Source organism: Aythya ferina (assembly GCF_964211825.1).
Source record: "Aythya ferina genome assembly, chromosome: 1".
NCBI lineage: Eukaryota > Metazoa > Chordata > Aves > Anseriformes > Anatidae > Aythya > Aythya ferina.
This window is the reverse complement of record NC_140296.1, coordinates 61,428,145-61,454,154: the sequence shown is the minus strand read 5'-3', so window position 1 is coordinate 61,454,154 and position 26,010 is coordinate 61,428,145. Positions and strand designations below refer to the sequence as shown.

Below are 26,010 nucleotides of genomic sequence, written 5' to 3'. Positions count from 1 at the left end.
TTCTCTTCTGTCAGGCTCTCCTGGCGGTTCTGTTGGTAGCAGGCCCAGCGCACATCAGTGTTAATAGTTCTTCTACTTGGATGGCTTTAAAATAAACCAATAAATCAGGTCATGGGAAAAGGCAGGGTATAGTGGAAGAGTAAAGTGTATCTGCTGGTCCCATCCTGTGGTGCTCAAGGGAAGGACAAACACCCTTTCAGCTTTAAAAATAATTAAGAAAAAAAAGAAAGGAAAGTGCTGCTTTTCTTCTCCCCACCCATGCACGCTTGGAGGGATATTTTGTTCTCTTGTCAAGTGCTGTTCTACAGGCAAGAATAGATGAGACCAGTACTTGAGCAGGTGCTTGTTTGGTTTGGATCTGCTTGTGTGCTGTACATGTTCTTGCCGCGTTTTCAGCACTAATGGGACAGGTTTACACTGGGATGAGGAGAAAAGCAGGCAGAAGGAAGAGGCTGTTGTATGGGAAAGCCGGGTGTCTGGCTTAGGTCACACTTGGGAAGCTGCAGCTCGCAGTGCTTTGAGGAACGGCGCTTGTGTTGGAGCAGGCAAGGTGCCAGGGCCTTGCTAATGCTTCTGAAACCTGTGGATTCCCTGATTGGAGACCTTTACGTGTTCCCAGCATTTTGATTGGGGTGACACCTGCTTGAAACGTTGACAGAATTATGCTGTATGCTTGTGCAAGTACTCTGTTCTCTTGTGCAGGGTGATAAGTGACACTTATCTTGTTTTTTTTTTTTTTGCTGAGGAAGTGATTCCTTATATGCAAGATCAGGGTTTTCTCCTCTGTGATGCGCTGTGTAATAAGCTCCTTGCAACAAGACTGTCTTACTGCTCCTTGTGAAGCCAGGCAGGGCTCGGAGGCAGGATACCAGACGTGACAGACAGATGGACTGATTTGCTGTGTCTGATTCTGTGTTTCTACAACAGAAATGGCCTTTGCATTTTAAAAGCTGAGCGTTGATGATGGCTGTTCAGGCAAAATGGCTCTAATGTGTGATGCTTTTTTCTTTCCTCTTTTTAAACCTGAATTTGTTCTTGTGTTTCTTCTGGATAACTGATTTCAGCTGAACAGCTGGTAACAGAAATAACTGTGTATTTCAGCAGAAATCTCCTGTCTTCAACAGCTTAGGACAGAAGCACAATGTTGGGGAAATAGATGTGTTCTTACACCCTTTAAGATGACGAAGTAGCTGGAAGAAGAGCCCCTATTCTATGAGCAGCCAGCTCCTGCCAGATTAACAAGGGTTGGACATCTGTATTCTGATGGAGTTCAGTGATGGGTGTTTACCTTCTTCCCCAAGCATATCAGGCTGTTTGGTCTCTCCTTTCATGTTTTTGGGCATGTGATTAATGGCACTCGAGGTTTGTGGTGGACCTGAAAGTTGCTATAAATCATAGGATCAGCTGAGTGCTCCCAGAGAGAATGAAAGTAAATCACCAAGTTTATACAAACCGCATCATTTCCATCCTTCAGTACAAGGAAACAAGCTGTGACTGCCCCATAAATGTGTAGCATTATCTATTATACATAAATGAGTAGCTGTGTGGCAGCTTATGGCTGACTCTGGCTGCTGGGATCTTAACTAAAAGGATCTTGTCTCTGAACGTGGTAAGAAGTGTTTTTGTGCGTGTTTAGTAGCTTTATGACCATACTACATTTTTAGAATAGCTTCTTTGAGGAGTGTGGCAGTACAATACAGAGAAAATCCCCGTAAAGATGCCCCATGAGCGCTCCTGGGGACTAAGCATTCCCTTTGAGGACTGCTGGCTAAACCCTCTGGTCCTGCCAGCCCATCCAGCCCTCCTGCCTGCGGAGATGCAAGGATGCAAGGGTGCATGTCTGGGACTGCAGCTGGGCAGCCCAAAGAAGCACTCAGTTACTGTACCCAGCACACAGTCCAGCAAGAGCTGGTACCCCGTGGGCTGTTCTGCTTGTGATGCTGTTTCCCTGGTTGGCTCCACTGAAATGGGAATTTCCCACAGCTGTCCCTTAACGTGGCTGGCTGGGCTTCTGCTGTAAAGGCAGCTCTCTGAGATTTGCATAATTTATTCTTAAAGGCCTGAGGTATCAGGTAAACTCAAGTTAAATTATTCATGGATGTTTATTAAAATGCATTTGAAAAACCAGCTTGCTTTTAAAATAAAGGTAAAACTTTCGGTAGGTGTGTTTTGATTTTTTTTTTTTTTTTTTTGGATTACATACAACTAAAAGGCTTATCAAGTGTTTGCATATTAGACAATCCTGCTTATTTAAAACAACCCAAAACACCGTAGTGTCCTGATGAATACAGTCTCACAAGCATCTTCACTTGGTTGTGCACTAGGTCAAGTGTCAGAGATCAAAAAGAGATGCAGTAAGGTAAAAAGTAGCTCATTGTAGCTCATGGTAGCCTCATTGAGGCTACCATGTCATTCATCGTGAATATACAAACAGTTTTGATTCTTTATCACTAATTCCAAGCACAAATATATGCATTTGTCAGTGAAGCATTATTTTCATTGAATCTTACTAAAAATATTTGAAAGCAGTTTGTTTGACCTCTAGTGTTGAGCTATGAAACTGCACCGAATTCACACAAAAAATACCTTTTATTTCAGAAAAGCCAGTCTCCCCCAAATCAGGTACGCTGAAGAGTCCACCTAAAGGCTTCGATACGTCTGCAATCAACAAAAGCTATTACAATGTGGTGAGTGAGCCTTTTTCTTCCTTGTGTGCTTTTATATACAGTAGAACCTCATTTCACTAAATGCTTGTATTGCTACAGAGAAATGGGCAGTCTTACAGACCCTCAGTGCCAAAACTAGATAGGGGTTTTTGTGACTTCTCTATAAATAGGATTGCTGTTAAATGCAATATCACACACATGGATTTTTTAAGTGTGATGCAAAATTGTAGTCTGAAGTGAGTGATATGCATTACTGTAATATATTGTGCTCATTTTGCTTGCTTGGCTAGCTGTTAACTTCCCTTTTCTCCTCTCACCCCCCCCCAAATATGCAGGCACTCTTCCCTGATCACCAAGAATTAACGAAAGTTTGAATTTAAAGGATAAAGAATATTTTGTACTTTTTGTTGAAGACGACATTGAACATCTGCAATGAATTTGCCTTCTTTGTATTTACGCTTATGAAATCAACTCAATAATTAACTTTGGGAACCGTGTCCTTACGCTGATCAATTGATTTCATGGCAAAAGCTGTACAGAATCAGGATCAGCCTCTAAAAATACACGAGGATTCTTTAGTCTAGTACCCATATATCTTTAGTAGATGCATGTAAGAAACATACCCAAATTATCTTTATTCCTGTTGTAACCATTTTGAGAAACCTTTGTTTACTAACAGAATACTTTTCGAAGGAAAAACAGTAAGATGCTTTTTGTTAACCACTGCTCCCTGCTGGTGTAAAAAGAAAGCACAAGCTTTTCTTTCCTTTTTCTTTGGTTCCACTGCCAGGTTTTCTTTTTTTTCAAGTTTGCTTTATTTGTCAGCTTTTAGCAGGCTCATAAAGCATCATTTTATGCTTTCATCTCTTGTGGTTGTGGCATAAATAACATGAACCACCTGGAAGAACAGAGCAGTTCTGCATGTTGGGCCGTAACTGAAAACACTGAAGCAAGCTCCTGCTCCTCCCCACTCACATGGTGCTTCTGCCAACAGCCCTAATTCATCATCAATGAATTAATGAATCAATGGAGGGCTGTGATTCTTTGGCTATTGTATTCCCCACCTGCTAGTCACAATGAATAATACCTGTGCAGACCCGTTCCTTCAAATTGCAGGAAGTAACGCTCTTACTGTGTTATATCAAGCAACAAAATATCCGATAGCTTTTCATTTTTATTTTTTGCACTGTATCTCTTTGTAGTCTTTTTTTATAGTCAGCTTTTTTCAAAGTTGCTGTAGTGTGTAGTAGCAAAGATGTAGAAGCCTACATATTCCTTATGAGTAAACTGAAGTGAATGCAATGAAAGAAGGATTTAGTTGCTTCTATAGGTAGAATGATGCTTTTACTTCCATTTATTATAAAACTATGTGGAAATTTTAATCAAAGGAAATTGGCAGCTCTTTAGGTTAAAAAAAAAATCAGTGGTAAAGATCTTCCTAAAATATAATGTGATTTCTCTTGATAGGTCCTAATACTACATAAAGTAATAATAAATATACATAATGTGATGGTAAAGTAACAGTGGCTTAGTTATAACTCAAGATTCAATTAATTTTGGACACCGGTAAACTGGTGGTTGCAATTTTATTTAGTTATTTAGAACAATTTTTGGAGTACCAATGTACTTCAGTGAAAATAAAAGGAAATAAATGTTTGAATTTGCCTAAAACCATAGCTAAGGAGGTGAAGTTACAAAAGACCATGCAATTTTGAAGTAATATCTTTGTTTGCTTTTTATATTTGTGTTCACTGAATAACCTTATTTTTATTATTGTGGAGGCTTGAGTTACTCTCCAGTTCTGGAAACAGCTAGCCATAGCTGCCTTTTAAAGTTGTCTGTATTTTTTGTTTTAAATTATTAAAAAAAAATAAATATATGATATTGGTGACCATCATATTCTTAAAATCAGGTTATTTTTCACCTTGCTCAGGTACAACTACCTTGGTGTGTTCAACTGATGTAGTAAGATTCCCAGTCTGAGTGCTAGCTGTTTATGAACTGTAGAGGATAATTTATGTCATGAGGTAGAAGAATGACCCATTCATCGTAGTATAGATGGCCCTAGAGTAGTGTTCTTAAGTCTGTTTGCAGTGAACTGGATAATTATCTTGTTTTCACCTTCTTTTACACAGTGTAGCAAATGCCCCCAATTTTTAAGCTCATCATATTGTTATTTTTGTTTAAAGAATGAGAGGCTTTGCTATAGCATGTGCTTTGTTTCAGAGAGGTAAGACCCTATTGCTGTTCCTAAGCCCTAAATTAGGATAGCTGGCATCTACATTTTCTTAAAAAATAAGTGCTTGCATTTGCAATATAACTACAAGATAATGATTTAGAGTAATTATTAAATACGTAGTGATATTTATATGTAGATTAATGTTCAAACAGTTTGAACGGTGAGTTGAGGTTTTGTTCTGTTTTGCTATGTCAGCTGCAACTTCAGCTTCTTGTAGCTGGTCCTTCTCACAGGCGTGGGACTTCCCTGTGCTTGTTGTTCTATCAGTCTGTGCTGATACCAAAATTGAGCCCAGACTAAGGGAGGACCAGGGCAGTTCCTAATAAACCTGTAGCAACTGTAGCTGAAAGTTTGTAGCTTGAGTTAAGTTAAAAGCTGTGTTAAAGTCTCTTGACTTGCATGTTTTGAGACCAGTACCCTGGGACTCCTTGCTACCTGTAAGTTGTGACTGTATTATTCCTCCATACGTAAACCTCATGATTATTTATTGCTGTCTTTCCTAGGGAGAGATTTGTGGTGCAGGCAGCAGCTGTGGGTGCATTGGTCAGCCTGAGGAAAAAGAATCAAAAGGCAGTTCAGAGGTAGCTCAGGAAAGGGTATGGGAGGCTCTGCTAATCTCCCCTTCTGGGAAGATGAGTGCATAGGCTAATGGCACCATGCATTTAATGAAGATGAGACTGCTTTACCGCTTTTTGTTCTTTACCCTCTTGTAAACATGTTCTGTATTTGTGGATTCACATGGCTCCATCTGAAGTTGGGAATACAGACCAGCTAGATGTTTATTTCAGTGTGCTTTAATAGGTGCTCCTTGCACTAGATGTTGCAGAGAGTACAGGGCACATGTTAATCCCTTGGGAGTTTAAAACTTGGTGTCCCAAATAAAATTGTTGCCTCTGCTTACAAGGCAACTGCCCGGAGGTTAAGCAGCTGTTCTAAAAGCAGGTAACAAAACGGGCAACTTTCTCCCTAATGGGAGCATTTGGATGACTTCATTTTTCATTTAAGTATTTGATAAGTGATTGAAAACAGAGCATGCCTGTCACGCTTTCCAAGTTGGATCAAACGTTTTTATTTATCAAAGTTCATGAAAATTTTTGAGGAGCCTTGAGGTACGGAATGCTTTTGTGCTGATTTACGTGGCCCTTCTTCAGGGCCTGTTTTTAAGAAGGCAGTCTCTGATTTTTGTGACCCAGGAAAATTGTGTGTTGATCAAGGTAGTGCTGAACAACGTGATGTTTCAGCTGAGTGCCTTACTGCTCCCATAAAATGGGCATGGACTACGGGATCGTGCCCAAGCATAGCTGTGAAATCTGCCTCTTCTCCCTCTGTGGAAGGTGATCAGCTTTGTGTTAGATCACTTACACCCATTTTTGGGTGGTAGCTTTTGCCCTAGGGAGATGACTGGGGTTTTGTGTGACGGAGCTGTTAACCACGCTTGAATTTTCCATGCCCTGTGATTGAGAGAGCTTGTGCTCTCCGAGCTCAGTTTTCTGTGCCTGCCATTCATCAGTGTTAGGGATTGTAAAAGCTGCCGCTTCAATGCTGCTCTTTTGGTACCCAGCCTTGTCTGGGCAAATGTTGTGGTGGAGTTGTGGAAACAAGGTCTTGGAGGTCTCATGGGGTCCTGCAGCAGCCAGAACACGCAGAAGGCAGGAAAGGGAAGAAAGGTGATTATCAGAGCTCGCGGGCGAGATGTGGATATGAGGAATGTCAGGGTGCTCTGGTGCCAAAATACTGACTTGCAACACTGAGCACTTATCGCTTCAAAGCGTAGCCCAGGCGTTTTATCCTCATAGCTTCGTCCTGAGGTAGGTAAGTCAAGCTGGAAGGATGCGAGAGGTCACAAACTCCTGTTTTAGAACTGTGTAAGCAAGATTATTCTTAAAAACAATTTTCAAAGAATGTTGTATGGAGTGGAAACTGTGCTTGTAAAAAAGGGAAATAGGTTTAACTCCTTTTAAGAGGCATTTAAAGCTATGTGCATGTCTAAAGTATTGTGCAGTGCTGTGAACTCCTAGAATAATGTAAAGCAGTATCTAGTGCTTTGCATAGGCTTTGTAGCATAGTTTTATTAAGTTACATTTATTTTCTTTATTCCAGTAACTTACCAGGTTGCTGCTTTTGCTTTTGAAGCTTTCTCATTCTTTTTTCCCCATCCTTTAAGTCTTTTTCCTCCTACCTTTTACGTATTCCAAATAAAGCCTTCAAATAAAAATCCAAATAAGATGAGAAAATAATTGAGTTTTAAAACATGAAACAACTTTCATTTCAGCCTCCTCAGACAGCTGTTTATAGCAAAGGGTGGAAAATACTCTCTGCAAAAATGGATCTGCCCTTCAAGATTGCTAGCAATTTTTTTCTGCCCCGTCTTCGGATGTTTTCTGATAGTGTTCAGTGCTTTGTCAATATATTTCACTTTCATCCTTGGTTTTGTCTCCTTTTCCTAACCAATGGCTATATAATGACTTCTGGCTGGCAGATTTTTGTAGGAAAAGCAATGCTGGAAAAGATTCATCTTGCATTTAGTTTTGAATTGTATGGATCCTAAGTACTTACAGGTTTCCATTTTAACAACCAACTTTTTTGTATTATATTTGTGTTAGAAAGTGGGATTTTAATTTGTTTTATGATCAGTGCAAATATGGATTTAGTTTTTTTGGTTCCCTCTGGTCTAAATGGTAAAGGTTTTTAGCTTTTTTTAATAAATTGTGCACCCATATTGTACTTCATGCTGCAGTTTTCTATTTAACAGCTATAGCTTTCTCTGTGACATTCTTCTGCCATCGTGTTTAGCAGAGAATGGAGACATTTTAATCTTCGGTTCAGATTTCCAACAAAAGAATGAACTCAAAAGTGGTCTCTCTCTTTCTCCAAATGAATAGAAGCATTGAAGGAATAAGCAGAATCAATGACACCAATGAAAGGAACAGTGAATTCTTCATTGACATACTGAACTATTTAAAGTTATTTCATCAGGTTTGCATTTAGGAATGAATGGCTTTTTTTTATTTCCTGAGAAAGAGTATTGACTAGAACAGTGAATAATGCACTCAATTACAGTCGTTACTATAAATGCTGAAATGAGATATTACTGTAGGCTTGACAAATACGGCATGCACCAAAATGAAAAGGTTTCTGATGTGGCTTATGAGCAATAAATTACAGAAAGTTTTCGAAGCTTACTCTGTCCTGTGAGCTGCATTTAATTCTGATGATTCCCCTGCTAGATCGTTATCTTCTTGAAGACAAAAACTAATCTATTGCTAGAAGCACGGTAGAATTTGATGCGAATACATCGGAGGATATCTTAAAGCAGACTGCTTGGAGATGGCCCAGTAAAATGCTTCCTTGTACGTAGTTGGGAGTATTCCAGTTGTTGGATTTATATTCAGCCAAAAAGCAAGTGTGTGCTGTGTCTTATAAACTTGTAATTTCCTTGTGGTAGTGTACGTTACTGCACTCACAGTTGAAGCTTAGGCATCCCTGTTTAAAAGGAATGCAATGAGGCTAAGGATTTTGCTAAGTGAAGGTGATGGTTATTTGGTGTTTATAAGCTGACCTTTCCACTATCTGAGTCAGTGAACACTTAGCAAGCAAGATAAGTTGTTCTGAGTTGTAACTGAGACTGAGAAAACAACGCTCATTGTTTCTTTTATAACTTCTAATGTGTTTTACCATTCTCTGCTCTTTGAGTGTTTTGCAGTACACGGCAGGAATAACTACTCCTTGCTCTGGAAGAACACTCTGTATAGCTCTCTACTTTTATGATTAAAATTTACTTTAGCATAATGTATTTCTGTTACCACTTTTTTGTTATGTGACTGAAGGATGGCTTGTGTGCGTGTATAATTTTTCCCGAGAGTTTCATAAATACAGAGTCTTTAATGCTTTTCTCTTGATATTAACATTTTTAATACAGGACCCTTCTTTTAAATTTTGAAATTTTTAAATGACTAAGTAATTTCTAGTACATTTTAAAACTGTTAACAGGTTGAGCCTTTTAAAGGATTTCTTAAAAAAAAAAAAAAAATACCGATTAGCAATTGTCATTTATTGCAGGTGCTACAAAATATATTAGAAACAGAAAACGAATACGCTAAGGAGCTACAGACAATGCTTTCAAACTACCTGCGACCACTGCAAGCTAGTGAAAAGTATGTGAGTTTGTTTTGGCTTCTAAAGTAAGGCTGGAGATCACGTGGGGACTGGGGAGGGTTTATGTGGTTGAAGCTTCAGTTTTAGTGAATAATGCATGTTTTCTTGTGTGGACCCTGAGATCCTTGAGGCAGGGATTGCTGCTTCAAGTTTCTTTTATTCTGCTTGATTGCTGATCAGGACAGGCTGATCTTGATCAAAGATGTGTTTTTTTTTTTTTTTTTTTTTTTTTAAGTTGTAGGTTTTATTAAAGCACAATTAGTCAATAACTGCAAAGCTAAACACCTTTTATTTACCTTGGCTCCAGGTTAAACTCAGCAAACACTTCATACTTAATGGGAAACCTGGAAGAAATAAGTTCTTTCCAACAAATGCTTGTACAGTCCTTAGAAGAATGCACCAAGTAAGTACAATGCGTACCAGATGCTGAAAAATCCTAACAAGCAAATATTATATTACCTCTCCTGTTGTGTATGTTAATGTTTGAGATGAAACTTTGTTGCTCTAATTGTAACTATAGCTGCTACAGCAAAAGATGGATAGGTGTTTGGGTAATCACTGCTTGCTCGCACAGATAGCTATTGGCCCTAGGATGCAATTGCAGAGGTAGCAGTTTTTGGAATAGCTTGGAAACAATTTATAAATAGCCATGAGTTGCTTACCAGTGGGAAGGTGCTTTAAAAAAAAAAAAGAAGCAGTGGTTTTTACTTTGGAGGCTGGAATTTCTAGATGAATAAGAGATTAAGAGAAGGAAGGGATCTTACACTGTGATGGAGCAGTGGAGGCTGGGGGAAGTGACCGTATAAGAAGCATGAAGCAGAGAGAGAGCGAGAAGGGAAAGAAGATTGAGAGAACCTGTTTTCTTTCTATAGGTTAGGTGAGTGGTAGTTGGATATTTCTTAGCTTGTTCCTCTGCACTCTGCGGGTGCAAGAAAGAAGGTCAGCATCACATTTGATTGTTCTAACAGTTTTCTATTGTTGAAACTCCACTGAAAGTTTAGTTCCCATTCTTAACCTTGGTTGTATCCTTCACATAGAAACACAGAATGATTTGGGTTAGAAGGGACCTTAAGAATCATCCTGTTCCACTCCTGCTGCCATGGGCAGGGACACCTCCCATAGATCAGGTTGCCCAAAGCCCCATCCAGCCTGGCCTTGAACACCTCCAGGGATGGGGCAGCCACAGCTTCTCTGGGCAGCCTGTGCCTGTGCCTCACCACCCTCCTAGTAAAAGAATGTCTTCCAGAGATCTAATCTCAACCTACCCTCTTTCAGTTTAAAGCCATTCCCCCTTGTCCTGTCACTCCACTCCCTGACAAGGAGTCCCTCCCCAGCTTCCTGTAGCCCCCCTTAGGCACTGGAAGGCCGCTGTAAGGTCTCCCCAGAGCCTTCTCTTCTCCAGGCTGAACAACCCCAACTCCCTCAGCCTCTCTTCATAGGAGAGGTGCTCCAGCCCTCTGATCATCCTCATGGCCCTCCTCTGGAGTCGCTCTAATACACCCATGTCCTTCTTGTGCTGGTGGCCCCAGAGCTGAATACAGGGCCATGTGCTGACCATGTGGTGACCTAATGTGGCTGCTAATCCAAATTTGCTTGTTTACTGCCAAATTAATCATTTGAATTGCTACTGAGGGCTGAGGCGAGCTTCAGCCTGTGCAGGGGAACTAACTACTGGGAGTACTTGGCTGTGAGCAGGAGAGAATGTGTTGGATGGAGGAGAAAACACCTATTTTGGCAGCAGTGATCTTCGAGATGAGCTCTGTGTGTTTTGTTTTGACTTCTCCCTCCTCTGTTCCTCTGAGCTACTCCATGTTAAGAGGAAGCTTTAGTGATGACAAAGTGTAAGCCGTGTCTCCTCCAGACACTGATTTATGTCTGGGTTTGTTGCTGACTTTGGATCTCATGTCCCCCTGCCACCTGGCTTCTCTCCCTCTCTTCAGTCTCCAGACAGCATAGACTGGAGAGGATGGAAAGGATGGTGTAGCATTGATAACTTTCTTTTATCGGTGGAATAGAGACAATCTTGAAGTGGCCTTTCTTCCTTTCTTAAACTTAAGACTTGGCTAGCTAAGCGGTGTCTGAATCCCCAAGAGTGACAGTGTATCCTTGTACCTAAACGTTGTCATCTTTCCTCTTGTCACTTCACTTCCTATTGTTGCATTCTTTTATCTGTTTCTTTCTGTGATTTAAACTATGTTTGCACAACACCTTTCCTAATGGTCTTTGTTTTTTCTTGGTGGGAAGTGAGATATTACTGCCTAACAAATTAGGAAACATAATGGCTCATAGTAGGTGGGCAAAGGAAGTGACACCTCAGGATTACTGAAGGGTTACTACAAATGTTTTGTGTTATTTCCTTTCTGTGAATGCGCTGGCCATGCCAAGTTATGTTTGCAGTTTAATTTTCATTGTAGCATATCGACTTGAGCATCCAGCTTCCTCCTGTTTTGAATCTAATCCACGATAATTCCCATCATGCGGAAGAACGCCTGCCCTGCTCTCTTGTTGTTTTGTCATTTTGCCATGTTTTTTTGGCTGGTGAGCCTGCTCTATAAACTCAGAGCAGCTCCCAGGCTGAGAATAGATTTATCATTTTATTTTATTTTTGGCAGAGAGCTTGCCATCCCATCGTTCAGGCACTTCAAGTTGCAGCATCCGGTGTGATGTGTTTTTTTTAAGGTGGCATGTCACGATGACCAGGCACAGATGTCCTGCCAGCTGTAGTGCTGCCAGCCTCCACGGCTTGACAAACTCTTGCTCCTGTGCCTGGGAGTTGAATAGTGGTTCAGTTCCACCCCCCACTTGAGTCAGTTTGTCATTTCAGTTACCTCTTAATCCTTGAATGTGAAGCTTTCTGATGTTTTTTCTCTTCTCATCTGCACTGTGTTGCCTTATTTAACCCTCGTTTTGTTAAACACTGGTTGCTTTCAAAGCACAGAATGCTGTAGTGATTTTTTTTCTGAGGGAGGGAGTTGTTAGGATGCTGTTTGGTTTTTGTGTGCCACACTCCCCTCCTCCTGCCCTGGCCGCTTTCCCAAACCTGAGAGCTCCTCTGGTTCCCTGCTGCAGGTTTGTCCTCTTTGAGCTCATCCAGGTTGGCCTCCACTGCAGTACAACCACGGTGCTCCTGCTGACTGCTCCATCTGTCATAGTCCTGGGAACGTTTCTTGTCTGCATGCTGGGGACTGCCAGACAGATGCTTTGGGGTTACATCTGCCTTCGTCATTTCTTTTTGTCATTCAGCAAACAAAAAAGGTGAAACAAGTCTAAGTAGCACTGAGTGACAATCTTCTCAATCTGCTTCAAAAGAGCATTTCTTCACTGATCAGCTTCGAGTGCACTTAGTGTTGGTGGATGGAAAAGAGCAGTAAGAGGCAAGGCAGAGAGATGCTGCTGGAGTCTTCAGTTACAAAAAGGAGGGTTTCTGATCATAAAACAGAGCAAGAGCACTCCAGTCTCTTGAAGACGAAGTGGTCTGGTGCTCTAGAGCTCCTTCCAGATCTGTGATCCAGTGCCAGCTCCCAGTTCTGCTGTGGCTCACACAGCACAGGAGGGTCTGAACAGACAAGCTCAGCCATCTCTCTCTGTTTATCTAAGTGATCTTTAGCTCTGAAGTATTCCTCTATGGATATCTTTGTAGCAGGAGATTGAACAGATGTCTTCCGCTCTAAAAAAAAAAAATTCTTCTGTTCACCTGGGAGCAGAAGCTGTCAGTCTGTGGCTGTAATTCTCAACAAGGGAAGACAGGCTGTCTGGTGGACTGCGAATAAATTGAATAGTGCCCCAGCTTGTGAAAATAATAGCTCAGAAAGCTGTGAAGCTTCTTCCTTATTTCAGCAGCTCTGTTAACTGTGAAGCCTTGGGAGATGATATAACCTAGTGTTGCTTTCTCAAACTGCATCCTTCAAAGTCATCAGCCACAGAGGTCCTGTAACCATTTTTGTAGACCTTCAGTTGTTCTTGAAGTTCTCAGCTACCAGCTTTAAGTTCAAAACATTCCCTGTATAATTCTGCACTTTTTTTTGTTTTGTTTTTGTGGAAATGGAGAAGAACAGAAAATGCTGCCCAGATAATTGAAAGTTTTTCCAGTTTTTGATCGGCTCTGTAGGTGAATGTGTAGGGACTAGGGACGTAGATGTCACTGTACAATGCTTTTCTGGTAACTGCAGCCAAGTGAGATTTAGACAGAGCTGAATTCAACCTGGCAAAAAGGAAGCACACGTACAGCATGCAGTACTGATTACACCATTATCTACGTTTGCTGACTTTGTTAGCCTGTGTCAGAACTTGCCAGCTTCATCAGAGTTTCCACACCCTTTACCAGAACGTCGTAAAGGTCAGTAACGTGAAGACTCAGGTAAACTTCTTCAGAGTGCACAGGATGTAATTAGTTATTCTGTAACGTCACTATTGCTTTGCTGGCTGCCGCTGTAGCTTTTAGTCCCGTTATGCTCACTGGCGTTGAGCAGGTTCTTAAAGTAAACGTGACTGAGCCACTAGGTCATTTTTCCCTCACTGTTCTCAGATGATTTTGTGATGGGAACCCACTCTAAGTCTGAGGAAACAAAGCTGGTAGCTATCAGGTACAAGTCCACCAAACTGCTGATCTATTTGAGAACGTAGGTGCCATTGTATGTTGATGGTGCCTGTACTGTGTGTACAACAGCAGAGACTTTGTTACCGTTCTGTAGTTCTGTAAATGAAATTAAAACATGTCTTTGGCCTTCTTACAGCTGAAGTTATCACCACTCTTTACATATATCTCTATAATATCTCTATAAAAATATACATAATACGTGTCTGTATATATTACTTGTGATTCCTTTTTAATTAAGGTATTAAATATGAGGATATTACTGGGATGCCGACTTCAGAATCCATCATCAAACTGTGCTCTTCATGGAATTTGAAGGCATTAATTACCAGAAGGTTTATATGATGTGGTGACAGGCATTAAGTTGTTTTTCAGGCAGTTAAAGGAGATGCACACGAGTTATTAATTACCCCTGTGAAATTAGTAGAATACTCTCAACTAATGTGCGTAGTTAAAAGTCAAAGGGGATGAGTCGCCCCCCTTCATAAAGTCTGTTAATTATCTTAATTCAGCAAAGAATCTGGGGCATAAAGTTACAATGCGTGCGTAACATCCGAGAGAGCATAATGTCCATCTTTCATTCTCCTGAAAGAAGGGCAGGCTGAGGGGAGACAGATGTCTCCTTGATGCGAGCAGCCATAACTCACTCCTTTTCCCCAGGCGTCCCGCTGTGAAGAGACAACTTAAGCGTTTGCAGCGATTGTTTCTTGGGGCCTCTGACTATTTAGTACTGAGCTGGATGCCCCCAGTACGTCTTCAGTCTGAGGCTTGTGCTGTCTCTGTTGCTTGAAGAATGTGGTGTTAGCTCATGCTGACATTTCTTAAAGGAGGCTAGCTGCTAGATGGGGAATCCTGCTATAGGGTGGCCCTCTGAATGGCCTTCCCTCTGTGCTGGGGAATGCCCCATTGCTCCTGAAATGCCTCCAGAAGTGGCATTGTGTCAGAATTGAATCTTTTTTTCAAGGGATGTAATTACAGAGGATAAAGTACAGGCCCTAGCTCTTAACGTAAGGAGCCCTGACAGCCTGGTCAGTGCATGGGGCATGGCGTGCCAGCTGGGTATTCGGCTGTTGGTTTTGGGATACCTGCAGTGATGGTGTTCTCGGATAAGGAAACATCTTTCCCTTGCCTCTCAGCTTGAACATCTCTGCAGTCAGTTTCAGTTTCCCAGAGGTTAGGTCTCCCCACACCGTGCAGAGGGAGTGAACAGCCTAGTAGGACTTCATGGTTTGCAGTTCGGGGCCTGTTTCGCGGGGGTGAACTTGTGAATTTTAACTACTCTGAATGAAGCGGAGGAGTGGGACGAAACAAATGTATTTCAGCAGGATCAGCAGAGGAGCAGCTGTCCTGAGAGCCTGAGCAGTTCTTTTGTGCTAGAGTTCACAGGAGCATCCCTCACTTCTTAAAAGGGAATGTACTGCACACTGATACTTAGAAATGTTATGAACGTGTTCAGGGTGATGAGAAATTCTTTTCTTAACATAAAACCAATATTTTATCTGAGAGAATCGTTGGAACTAATGTCAGCATGAAAGCACCTGCCTGTACCAGCAGTGTGTCTGTTGGGTATGTAACTAGCTTCAGAGCAGCGTGAAATACTGGAGACAAGAGGAATTAAATGCATAACAACAGCAGCAAAAACTCTGCTGTTTGCTTTAGCCTGTTTGCAAGATGAGACAAAGACTTGCCATATTTATGTAAGGAAACACAGTATTTGTACAAGAAACGGAAATATCTGAAGGAAGTAAAACATTTTGCCTCCTTGCATATGTTGTACACGGGCTTTAGGTGAGGTATCATGGACAAACACGGTCTAGGACTGCTAAAAACTTTGCCCTGTCTTCTGGGTAAGTTCAGTGTGGGTTATGTGATCAGCCATTGGCTGTATAACCTGCTCTTGAAGGGGCTTAGTGTTTAAAGTGAGGGTTGCTTTATAGAAAATAGGGTTTCACCTGTTCCAGCACCCTTAGGTGATCTTGTTAATCCAATTTATTCTTTCACATGTAAAAAATACCCATATTAGATAACTTTCTATGAGTAGCTCTAAAAATGACATGGTAGTAGTAAGGAAGCACGGCTACTTCTTCCCATCGGTTCGTGTTCAACTTGAAGAACACTTCAGATTTCTAAAAAGTATTTGAGGCTTTCTTCTACATACGAAGTATGCACCTGAAGGAGATACTAAACACATTACAAGAAACTCTCACAATCTTATTCTTATTTGTGCTGTTTATACAGATGCGAAATCAAAGTTCAGGCTTTCTGCTGCTTTGTACATGTTCTCAGCTGGTGTCACACAGCCATTGTCAGATATTTATAATCCTGAAATTTTCTTACTACAACTACACAATTCTACTAAAATCTTTTCAAAATCACGCTGTGTACTCATTATTTTTCGTTCTGCTTCCATCACTTAATGTGGATAAAATGCATATTTAGCCTTTGGATAAACCTGGTCAAAACTGATTGTGTTCCCAAGACTGTGGAAAAATAACCTTTTCTTCTAAATGCTGCTTCACTTGCTGAGCCATCTTTTTGTTTTTGTTTTTGGACATAGTAACTGATGCCACTATTACTTACTTGACCAAAAAAAAAAAAAAACAAACACCTCTTATGCACAGAATTGTTTTTGATAGGGCTAAAGTGAAAATTTCCTTCGCTGTTTAGCAGATGTGGTTCATTCTGGCATGGAAGATGATAAAATGCAAGTTACAGAGAATATTTCTGTATCAGTGGTAGTGAAGCAGCATTTTTACCCTGGTTGCAAATGAATATAAATGTGCTTTATGGTCCTTGAAAGGCAAGATGAATGATTGTGTAAAAGCTACCTGTAACTGCACTATAACTGGCTGTGCTATCAGAACTTAATATGGTACTTCCATTAAAATTTTAAGCATGTTGTCTGTATTGGTGGAGGAAAGAGGGAGAGAATCCTATTGCTTACTCTATCCTGTTTTGCCAAAGTGTTGAATGCTGATTTTGAGACTTGGCATAGGGTAAGTACGTGGGTAGGAACCAATAGGTACATTCACTAAAAATCAAGCTCCTGAATTGTGTTAGTTCTTGAAAAAGACTGACCAAATGAACGTCTTAGGCATGACATTGTATATATTCCTACACTGTGATCAGATAAGCAGGCCTGACAGATATAGGGCTGAAGCTGTAAAGGAAGAGAATGCTGTTTGCTGGTCAGTGACCATAGGAATCCAGCTATTTGTTTATATAATTCATGTTATGTATATTATTTTCATATTACATGTTCATATTTTTTAAAAAAGATACTCATTAAGAATATCCACTGCCTTGCCAGGCTCTAATTTATTTCTTTGGTTTGTATTGCTGTAACTTCATCTTTATCTATTCTTCATCTCTTTTTAGGTTGCCTGAAGCTCAGCAGAGGGTTGGAGGATGTTTTCTAAATCTGATGCCACAAATGAAAAGCTTATACCTTGCATACTGTGCCAATCATCCATCAGCAGTAAATGTTCTCACAGAACACAGGTATGTTTACCTTGTAGTCTGTAGATTTTTTTCTTCATTTTTATTTATTTGAAGCAAAAACCATAGCACGAAGCTGTTTGATGCAGTCATGACCAGCCTGTCACTTTTGACGGCTTCTTATCAACTGAGATAATTTTATCATTTATGGAGCACATGCTGGACTTTGGATATGCGAAACAAACTGTAGTTATTGTCATCTTCATTTTAAGAATGTCAGGATAAAAAAGTCTACTAAAGTATGTGATAATAGACGTGATTACTAGAAAGTTTTTTATACAGTTGGCTGATTATAACTTAGCCCTGTAAAAGCCTGTGCATTTGTTAGTATGTACTGCATTTTGTAATGGCATACCCCTAGGTCAATTTTGAGTGATAGAGAGGAGTGTGAGCTTTTCAAGTTCACAAATTGCTATTTCCTGCATATAAGATGTAGGATTCTGAGTTAACCTTGCAGGGGTTGCACAGCTTTGGGACTGAGCTCAAATTTACATAGAAGCTCACACTGAGGAAAGAGCGTCAAGGCCAGAATTTGATTTTTAAGTCTGCTAGCATAAAATTTCCCTATAAATTCTCCTGATGAGCACATGCTGCAGCAGCTGTTACCTTGGTGCTGTTTGTCTGCCTATGGTGCAGGATGGAACCACGATTTTCTCTTTAAGGTTAGACACAGGACAAATTCTAGCAGGATATCTGTTTTTTTGCTTTTTCCAGACTTTTTCTTGATGTTTTTCTTGATGTTCTTGATGTTATGGACCAAAGACAAGGTTCTTTGAATACGCTCCTTTTCGTTTTGGGAGAGTTAAGCATAATTGACTTGTTTTCTGTAATGTTAAGTTCTTCCAACTTGCATTTTATTTTAACAGCAACAGGTTGTGGTGTATTTAGGACTCTTACTCATAATGGGATAAATCAAAAAGCTTCCAGCTACTAAAGACTATGAACTACAGTTCAGGGATTGGAACTAGATGGTGTTTAAGGTCCCTTCCAACCCGAGTCATTCTATGAACTATTGCTTATGTTAGTAAATCTCTTGTTCCCTTTGGAAAATAGAGCCACAAATTCACATTGCAATTTAGGCTGGAAGAAGGTATTTTTAGTCAGACACAATAACAAAGTTAAACAAGAGCAGAAAAAAAAAATAAAATCAAATTCCTCTGTGTTTTCTTTCAAATTGCCTGCCTTCAGTAACATTATCTGTAAATGCTAAAATACTTAGGTGATTTAAGCCTACATGTTTGTAATGCTCTTGGGTTTAGATTTAGTTGTTGTTTGTGCCTTTGTAGTCTTTCTGTACAGAGGTCTGGGATTTAATTTGTAGATGGGAGATGGTAAATGATAGCAAAGTAAACACCTACGTTTAAGATTTTGAGATATTTGTAAAGAATTATGTGGATTTTCAGAACTCTTGGAAAGCAGAGGGAACAGGTATGTCTGGGAAACGGCGATTAAGAGTATGAGAGAGGAAAGTGAATTGTTTTGCAAATAGGGAAGAGAAGTATTTCATCTCTTCTGTGTTGCTTTGGGCATTGTTTGTCCTTAGCAAAAATCAGCTTCTGGTCTGTAAAGCCAGCCTGCTGTCAAGCCCTGCTGGAGTCAATATAAGCATCATAGAGCAATTAAGTAATTCAGATGTAGGAGTAGGTTCAAAGCAATTGCATTGTTCATAAGAGATAGCTCAAGGGGAGATAAGTTCTGATAAACAGCTTTCTGTTTAATGCTATTGTCTTGTAAGGCATGAGTCAACAGAAGTGAATCCTGTTTTTTTTTTTTTTTTAAATTACCCCTATTTTATTATTCTAAGCCCTTCAGTTTTGCTGAATGCTGTTGCTGTAGGTAGCAAGTGGCTCAACTGAGAATTCTGCTTCAGGCAGCTGCCTTGAAGAAATGGGAAAGTGGCTTTGAGCAATGCTAAGCCTTTTCGTCTCAGAATACAAGAAACCTTTTAATTACGGTATTTTAAATGTAGAGAAAAAGTCACTTTTGCTTGTATACACTGATTAAGGACATGGGGAAAAGGAAAACACTCAGAACTGTCTCCTTGTTTCATTAGTTGAAATGGTTTTATTATGTAAAAGCATCTCTCATAAACTTTAATGTGAAAATTACTGTGAGCTTTGAGGATTGTCATGACTGCAGTAGTAACAAAACGACCACGTTGCAGTTAACACTAGATCAGCATTGGAATGAGATTTCTTCAGAGTTCTCAAAGATTGGTTTAGACTCCCAAGAAATTGTGATGATGTGTTGGCTGTTTGTGGTATAGTTATGTGCTTTAATACCAACGGGTATAGATTTGAGCATCGAGTTTCTAACAGCTGCACTTCTCAGTAGCCTCTTAGAGTGAGGAAAATGGAACAGTCTCGAGTGGTTTGGATTAGAGCATAAATTCTTACTGTCTACATCAGATTATTTCTTGCCATGAATTCTGTGCACTTTGTAAACTGACAACGTGCCTTAGCTGTGCTTTTGAAATGTGTTCTTTAAAAAGAACTAGCAGGTAATTTTTAAGTCAGGTTCTTATATCATAAAATTAGTAATCTCTGCAGTTTATTAAGTTTGCTTGCTTTTCAAAGGGAATTGGCTATTGTTTTGAAGCATTAACCGTGCTATTTCTTTAGCCAGTTGGATCACTGTAACATCAAAATTACTGTAAGCCATCATCTGGCTTGATGGAATATTTCAGACAAAGGTTTTATGTCATTTTCTGAAAAATCAGGCATGCTCTTTGAGTACCTGTTAAGAGGTCCTTGCTACCCGGTAAAGAGTCTGTACATATACTTAAAAACTGATGATCCTAAACTATTCAGAATTATTTTGAACTTGTATTGAAAAGCCTCTTTTGAATAGGAGTTTGTAAAATCGATTTTTTCAGTAGTGGTACTTGAGATTGGCTGGAGATTTAGGTGGGGCATTCAGTGGGAATGTGACTTTTCCCCCATGCCACTCACTCAGTGTGAATGCCAGCCTGATGTTTCCTGTTTCTGTTCTGTCATTTGCTTTTTGGTCATGTGTAAAAATGACATGGGTAGTCTTAGTACAAAATAAGGCATGTGCATGTATGGCATGTACGTACATATTCACGTGTGTATAAATAAAAATACACAGGGTGAAAGGTGTTGGTTTTAGTATTACTGCATGAAAGAGCTTTTTAATTTTCAAATGTTCAAAGCTACAAGCATCTTTTGTTTCCTTAACTGTTAATAGTTAAACTACTAAAGTGAATATCAATAGAGACTTCCATGAGTATGCAGAAGTGGGAATAAAACCTTGTACAGCCCGTACAGGAGTTCAGGTTCCAGAGCTAAATGTTTTTTGAGGTTGTATTTGGGTCTGACAATAAGAACAACAGCAAAAATCTTCTGCTGTCTTACTTCTTTTAAGTTTGGAGCATTGTGAGCAGGTGGTCTTACCTGATTCCAGTCATGTCACTCTAGAGCTGCTAATCAGCATCATTTCTCCAGTTTTGTACAGTTTGAAATTTTGTAGGCTCTTTTTGTTTGAGGAATTGGGTCAGAGCTGTTGCATGTTTTTTATTTTTATTTTTTCCAGACCTAAAATTCTTCCAGTTTGAGAGACACTCAAGGAAAAATGACGACTATTTAACATACTTAGGTCTGTCACCTTGTCTTATAATCATCTTAAGCCACTTGCTAGAGCTTAAGAGATGGAGCTCACCAGGTGCAGCTGGGTGGTGACTCTTGCAGAGATCAGTGTTTTGTTTGTTTCCATCACTGTCTCCTGGCTCATTCTCCACAGTCCCTTCTCCAGTTGTGGCTGTAGTGCCACTGTATGTGATTCCTATTTTCTTTACTTCATTCTCTAACAGTCACACCTCTTTGGCAGTGTTGTATGAGCTTTCAGTCCCATAGTTCTGCTTGAAGATCCCAGTTCAAGTCCAAGGGTAGATGATCCAATGCAATAATCCTGTATTATTTTTGGAGAGAATTGTGCAGTACTGTCTCAAGGGCATAGCATTTAGTTGAAGCAGCGTTGTTTGCCATTTGAGATTCTGATCATAGAAGTATACTTGCCTTCCAGTAAGAGAAGAAACAGGATGAACAACCTCAGGCATGAAAGAAGGAATTTTCCTCAAACCAATTTAAGAAACAAAAACCAAACAGTTGGATACAAAGGACAGAAACGGATAATTGCAGAGGAGTAAGGAGTCTCAGGAACTTGAGATGGTATTACTCCTGGCATCAGAACAGACATCAGAAGTTGTAAAGTTCAGTGCAAGAGTAAAGTCCAGCAAAGAAAAAGAAGAGGCAGCAGCTAGGACTGGGAATGTATGTAGACTATATCCAAAATGACAAGGGAAAAGATAATTTAAGTATAGAACTACCTGACAGGTGGATACCAATGAGGGGGAGGTGGTCTAAAAGTCAGTGGGATGTTGAGCTTTAAAAAAATACAGAGTATAGACCCAATTGTAATCAGTATTAAATATGTAATTATTGGGGGGAGAGAGACCTTTAAGCTTTTTGACTTTTGTTTAAGATAAACATGGCATTGTTTAAACAAAATGTAAGAAAAATGTTTCTAAAAGAAGAAACTAATTTATTCCAAAAGAAGCCAAAAATCAGTAATGTTGGTTGCTTTTGTGTTGCAAAACAAGTGTTGAGCCAGTTTTCAGCTGGAAGAATAGCTGGAAGCTATTTGCAAAACTTCAATTGTTCAAATATTACTTTTGCTAGATCCTTCAGCTTTCTTAGATAACATATCCCCAGCATGTTCTGCATTTGCATCACTGACCTAGCAGTCTGGATAAAGTTTCTGGAGCTGAAACATTACAATTACTCTGAGTAACTGGAGCGTGGAATACAGATCAGCTTGAGTCAGAAAACCCTTTGTGCCTCCCCCTCTTCTGTGCATCCCTGAGCCTGCAAGTGTGCAGGCTGATGTCATACGCGGAGCAGCAGTCCCCGAGTGAGCAGCTCGCCTGGGAAGGTTAGCACTAGGAAACTCAAAGCTGCAGTCGAGGGGTTGCTGAGCCAAGCTGTGCCACAACGCTCTCAAAATGCGGTGCCTGTGTGCAGTCCTCAGACCCCTCAGCAGTGATAGCTCCTGCTCCATCTATTACAAACAGAGACCTACTTCAGAAGTGTAAGTTGTGCTTTCAAATATACATTTTAGTTCCTGAAAATGTTTTCCTCGAGTTTAAATGACTTTTTTTTTTTTTTTTTGCTTTCTGTTACTGTAGGCACCTCTGAACTTGTTTTCTTCCCTCTCCCCAGCCTGACTTGCAGCTTTTAGAGACAGCTGCTCTAAGAAAGATTTGAATATGTTAATATGGCTTAAAGACATTTTTTGTAGTGACTTCTAAAATAACTTTTGCTGTGAACTAACGTTAGTTTGAAGAAGAGGGAGAACTCTTCAGCTAGGGATTTTGTGGGTAAATGAAGCACAGTGCTTTTGTATGCTTCTCTGCTTTTTAGTCTGTAAAATGACACAAGTAGTGAATTGAAATCTCATCTGCTTCTTTCTAAAAAGGTATTTACATAGCCAGTTGTGACTGAGTTGGTTTTAACTGTTCAAAAATTTTTTCTGTTTAAGCAAATCAATATATATTTTTCTATTTTAAAATAAAAACAACATACAGTTTAGCTTTGGGTCAGAGCTTTTATTTTAGCATACATTCTGACGTGTAAGCACTGGTTGAAATTGTGACATGAAAGAGCCATTGTCTTTGTCAAAGCAGCTGTGCTCTTAAGCTAACAATAGGGATTTTTTTTAAGCTGCTATTAATTAAGAAACAGTTGTGAACTGTTGTCATATTCAAACAGTGTTCTAAACCACCCGTGTTGTATCGAATTAAACCTTTCCATTATGTTTGTATTTGTCCTTCATGAATAAATGAAGGACATTTACTTTAGCTCAAAGTAATGTCCTTTTTGCCAAATACTTCTGTTTTCAAGGCTGTGGAGTTGGCAGGTTGGTTTAGTTTGGGCAGTCTGGTAACAGGGGCTGCGCCACGACGCTGCTTGAACAATATTTTTGCTCCTATTGTGTTCAGAGTGTGTGTGCCTGTGTTCGTCCTGGAGTTTGAACAAGCCAGCGTGTTGAAACTTGTCAGGGCGACGTATAGGAGCGTATGAAAGAAAACATTGTCCTCCTGGGAACGTTGGGAGGAAAACTACGTAATTCAGTTTTAATTGCACCGATTAACACCGCGCTGTGTAAAGGGCTTCCTGATGATGCCATTGTTAAGCGTGTTTCTCAGGACGTTGTGTACACTTCAAGAGAGCTGTGGTTTATACTTGCTCTGTGGGTTCTCACACTGTGATTAAGTGAAACCCAGGAGATAATCAACAAAGTGTCATATGGTGGAGAGCAGCCCTGGCTGGCAACTGCTGTGACCTTGCGTAAGGATGGAGCTTTTCAGTTTAAAAAAAAAAAAAAAAAAGGAAAAAATAAAGTTTCTTTATTTTGTCAGGTTGCAAAGTAGAGGATTCTCTGCAGCAAGCTCTCCCCTGTTTTCTGACGCATCTGTTTCACAATGCCGGGCTTGGGAAGAAAAGGAACAGAGGCGATGAAAAATCAGCAGCGTTGAATGTGGGTGAAGTGGATTTGGTAACCACAGTGTTCCTCCTGTTGTGGAGGCATTAAATAATAAAATAATTAAAAGGAGAAGACAAATGCATTGTGTTAGGGGATAGCTCAGCAAATGCCACTTCTGTAATGCAGTTGTGTGCACACAGCAGCATGGGGATGGCCAAAGTAATTAGGGATGGGGGTTTTTGTGTCTTTGCAACCGAAAGCTGAAAATCAGCATTGCTGAGAACAATGTTGAATTGAAATGGCCTGCTGTATTCATGGCTGGCATTTCGGAGCAGAAAAGTTGTGTGGACGTGCATGGGTTGTGCTGCCTGAAATGGGAAAGGGTGAGAGATAACGAGGAAGGAAATAGTTCCTACAGTTCTGCTGTAGGGGCTGCGTGTCTGGCTGAAGTAAACAATGCAAAGAAGGAATGTTTCCTTCCTGTTAGTTCTTGTAGCACTACCTTTAGTGTCTGGCACTGAAAAAAGGGCCTTCACATCTGAGCTTTGCTAAACCCTGCTGGAAACAGCCACATCCCCTGAGCAGATCCCCTGAGCTGCACCCCTCCCCTGGCACAACCTGAGGCCATTCCCTCCGGTCCTGTCACTAGTTTCCTGTGAGAAGAGGCCAACCCCAGCTCCCTACATTTTCCTTTCAGGTAGCTGCAGAGAGCAATAAGGTCTTCCCTCAGTCTCCTCTTCTCCAGACCAAACACCCCCAGTTCCCTCAGCCGCCCCTCACAGGCCTTGTGCTCCAGGCCTCTCACCAGCTTCGTAGCCCTGCTCTGGACATGCTCCAGGGCCTCGATGCCCTTCTTGTAGTGAGGGGCCCAAATTAGTCGAAATCCTGGATGAACAACTAGCTGGTAACACTGTAAACCAACCTAAGTGTGAGCAGAAAGCCTTAGTTCATGAAGGTGCCACCAGAATCAGTCATCATTTTGTGAAATTGATGCGATTTTTATGCAGACTGTTCATAAGAAAGCTTAAGGCAAATAAGTCTTGTGGATCTAGATATTCAGTGGGCAGCTTTTCTTCTTAAATCAAACCCAAAGCCAGGAAAGTACTCAGGCTTATCTGTGTTGCTTTATAATGATTTTCCACACAATTTACTGTAGGAGGTTTTTCAATGAGTTTCAATTTTGGCTAAAAGCTGACCATGTCACGGGCTGGTTTTGGGAGGCCTGGAGCTGCTGATAGAGGCTGCCTGAGAGGGGTGGGGAAGGGAGGTCTGCCTCCTGGAGCTGTGGTGTTCACCAGTGTGTCAAACCCTTCCCTCTGCGTCTTCATGATGCAAAGCAGGTGTTGGGGAAACTCCTTCCTATCTGCTTCCTTCACCGTGCTGGTCCAGAACAGCAGAAGCATGCATTTGCTCTGAGAAGGGCCTGGGTCTAGTGTGAAATGCTCTGGAAGAGGTGGTGTTAAGGTTATGCCCTCCCTGGCAGTACAGAAGCAGTATTGGATCTAATTAAACCACCTAGCTAATGTGAAGATAAGTAAAAAAATTGGAGTTATCTGCATGGAGAAGTGTCTTCTGTTCTGTGAACCTGGGGAAACCAGGAGGAGAAACGTCTGGGTGGGCCGATGGGTGAAGTGCTTGCGTGAGGTGGGAAAGGCTCAGTTCATGTTCTTGGCTTGCTTTCTTCATCTGTCTGGGTAAATGTCAGTAATAAAGTGTAAGTTACCCTGAAATCAGAAGGTGCTGCTTGGCTTCCTTTCCCTAAAGAGGAGGCTGATTTTATTCCTGGCCATTTACACTCTTAAATCTCATCCTGGACCTTACTTTTCTGAAATCTTTGGTTTTTAAGGGAGCTGAGAATGTAGATATTGTAAGTTTCCTTGATAGCAAAGTCAGCACAAATTCCTATGGTGTTCTCTGCTGCCTTTTAATGGAGTTCATGGGGCAAGCTGAAGGGCTGTGCTGCAAATGAGTTCCTGGACATGATCCAAGTATGAGAAGCTGTGGGTAAAGGATGTAGCAGTTCATGATACTTGGAGCGTGTGGGTTTCTTAAACCAATTTTGTTGTCAAAACAAGCGTGTTGTATAATTATACCCTCCGTGAAACCCTGGCTCTTGTGAGGATGAACTGCACACCAGTTACTTCCGCTGTGGTCTGCCATTTGTGTGGCTGCTGGTTAGTCAGTCAGTAACTCCTGGGATGCGTGATACAAGGTCGTTAAGTGCCTAAGTGTGGGAGGAAGAAGGTTTTGAAACACTCTGTGCCTTCGCGTTAGTGCTTGCCACCTTAAAAACAGCAGTGCCCACCTGACTGAATGCGGAGCTGTTCTCTAGTTTACTCCTGGGAATTACCTTTTTC

The 26,010-nt window shown here is 40.7% G+C and overlaps 1 protein-coding gene across 3 annotated transcripts in view; it reads left to right on the top strand.

The window, feature by feature from the left end:
- ARHGEF7 (Rho guanine nucleotide exchange factor 7) overlaps positions 1-26,010 on the top strand; it is a 110,085-nt gene that overhangs the window by 48,693 nt on the left and 35,382 nt on the right. For all 3 annotated transcript variants that reach the window (XM_084536336.1, XM_084536337.1, XM_084536338.1), the window contains exons 6-9: positions 2,599-2,687; positions 8,965-9,059; positions 9,368-9,463; positions 17,033-17,155. In XM_084536336.1, coding sequence (XP_084392462.1) covers positions 2,599-2,687; positions 8,965-9,059; positions 9,368-9,463; positions 17,033-17,155 — 403 coding nt within the window. The remainder of the gene's footprint in view (positions 1-2,598; positions 2,688-8,964; positions 9,060-9,367; positions 9,464-17,032; positions 17,156-26,010) is intronic.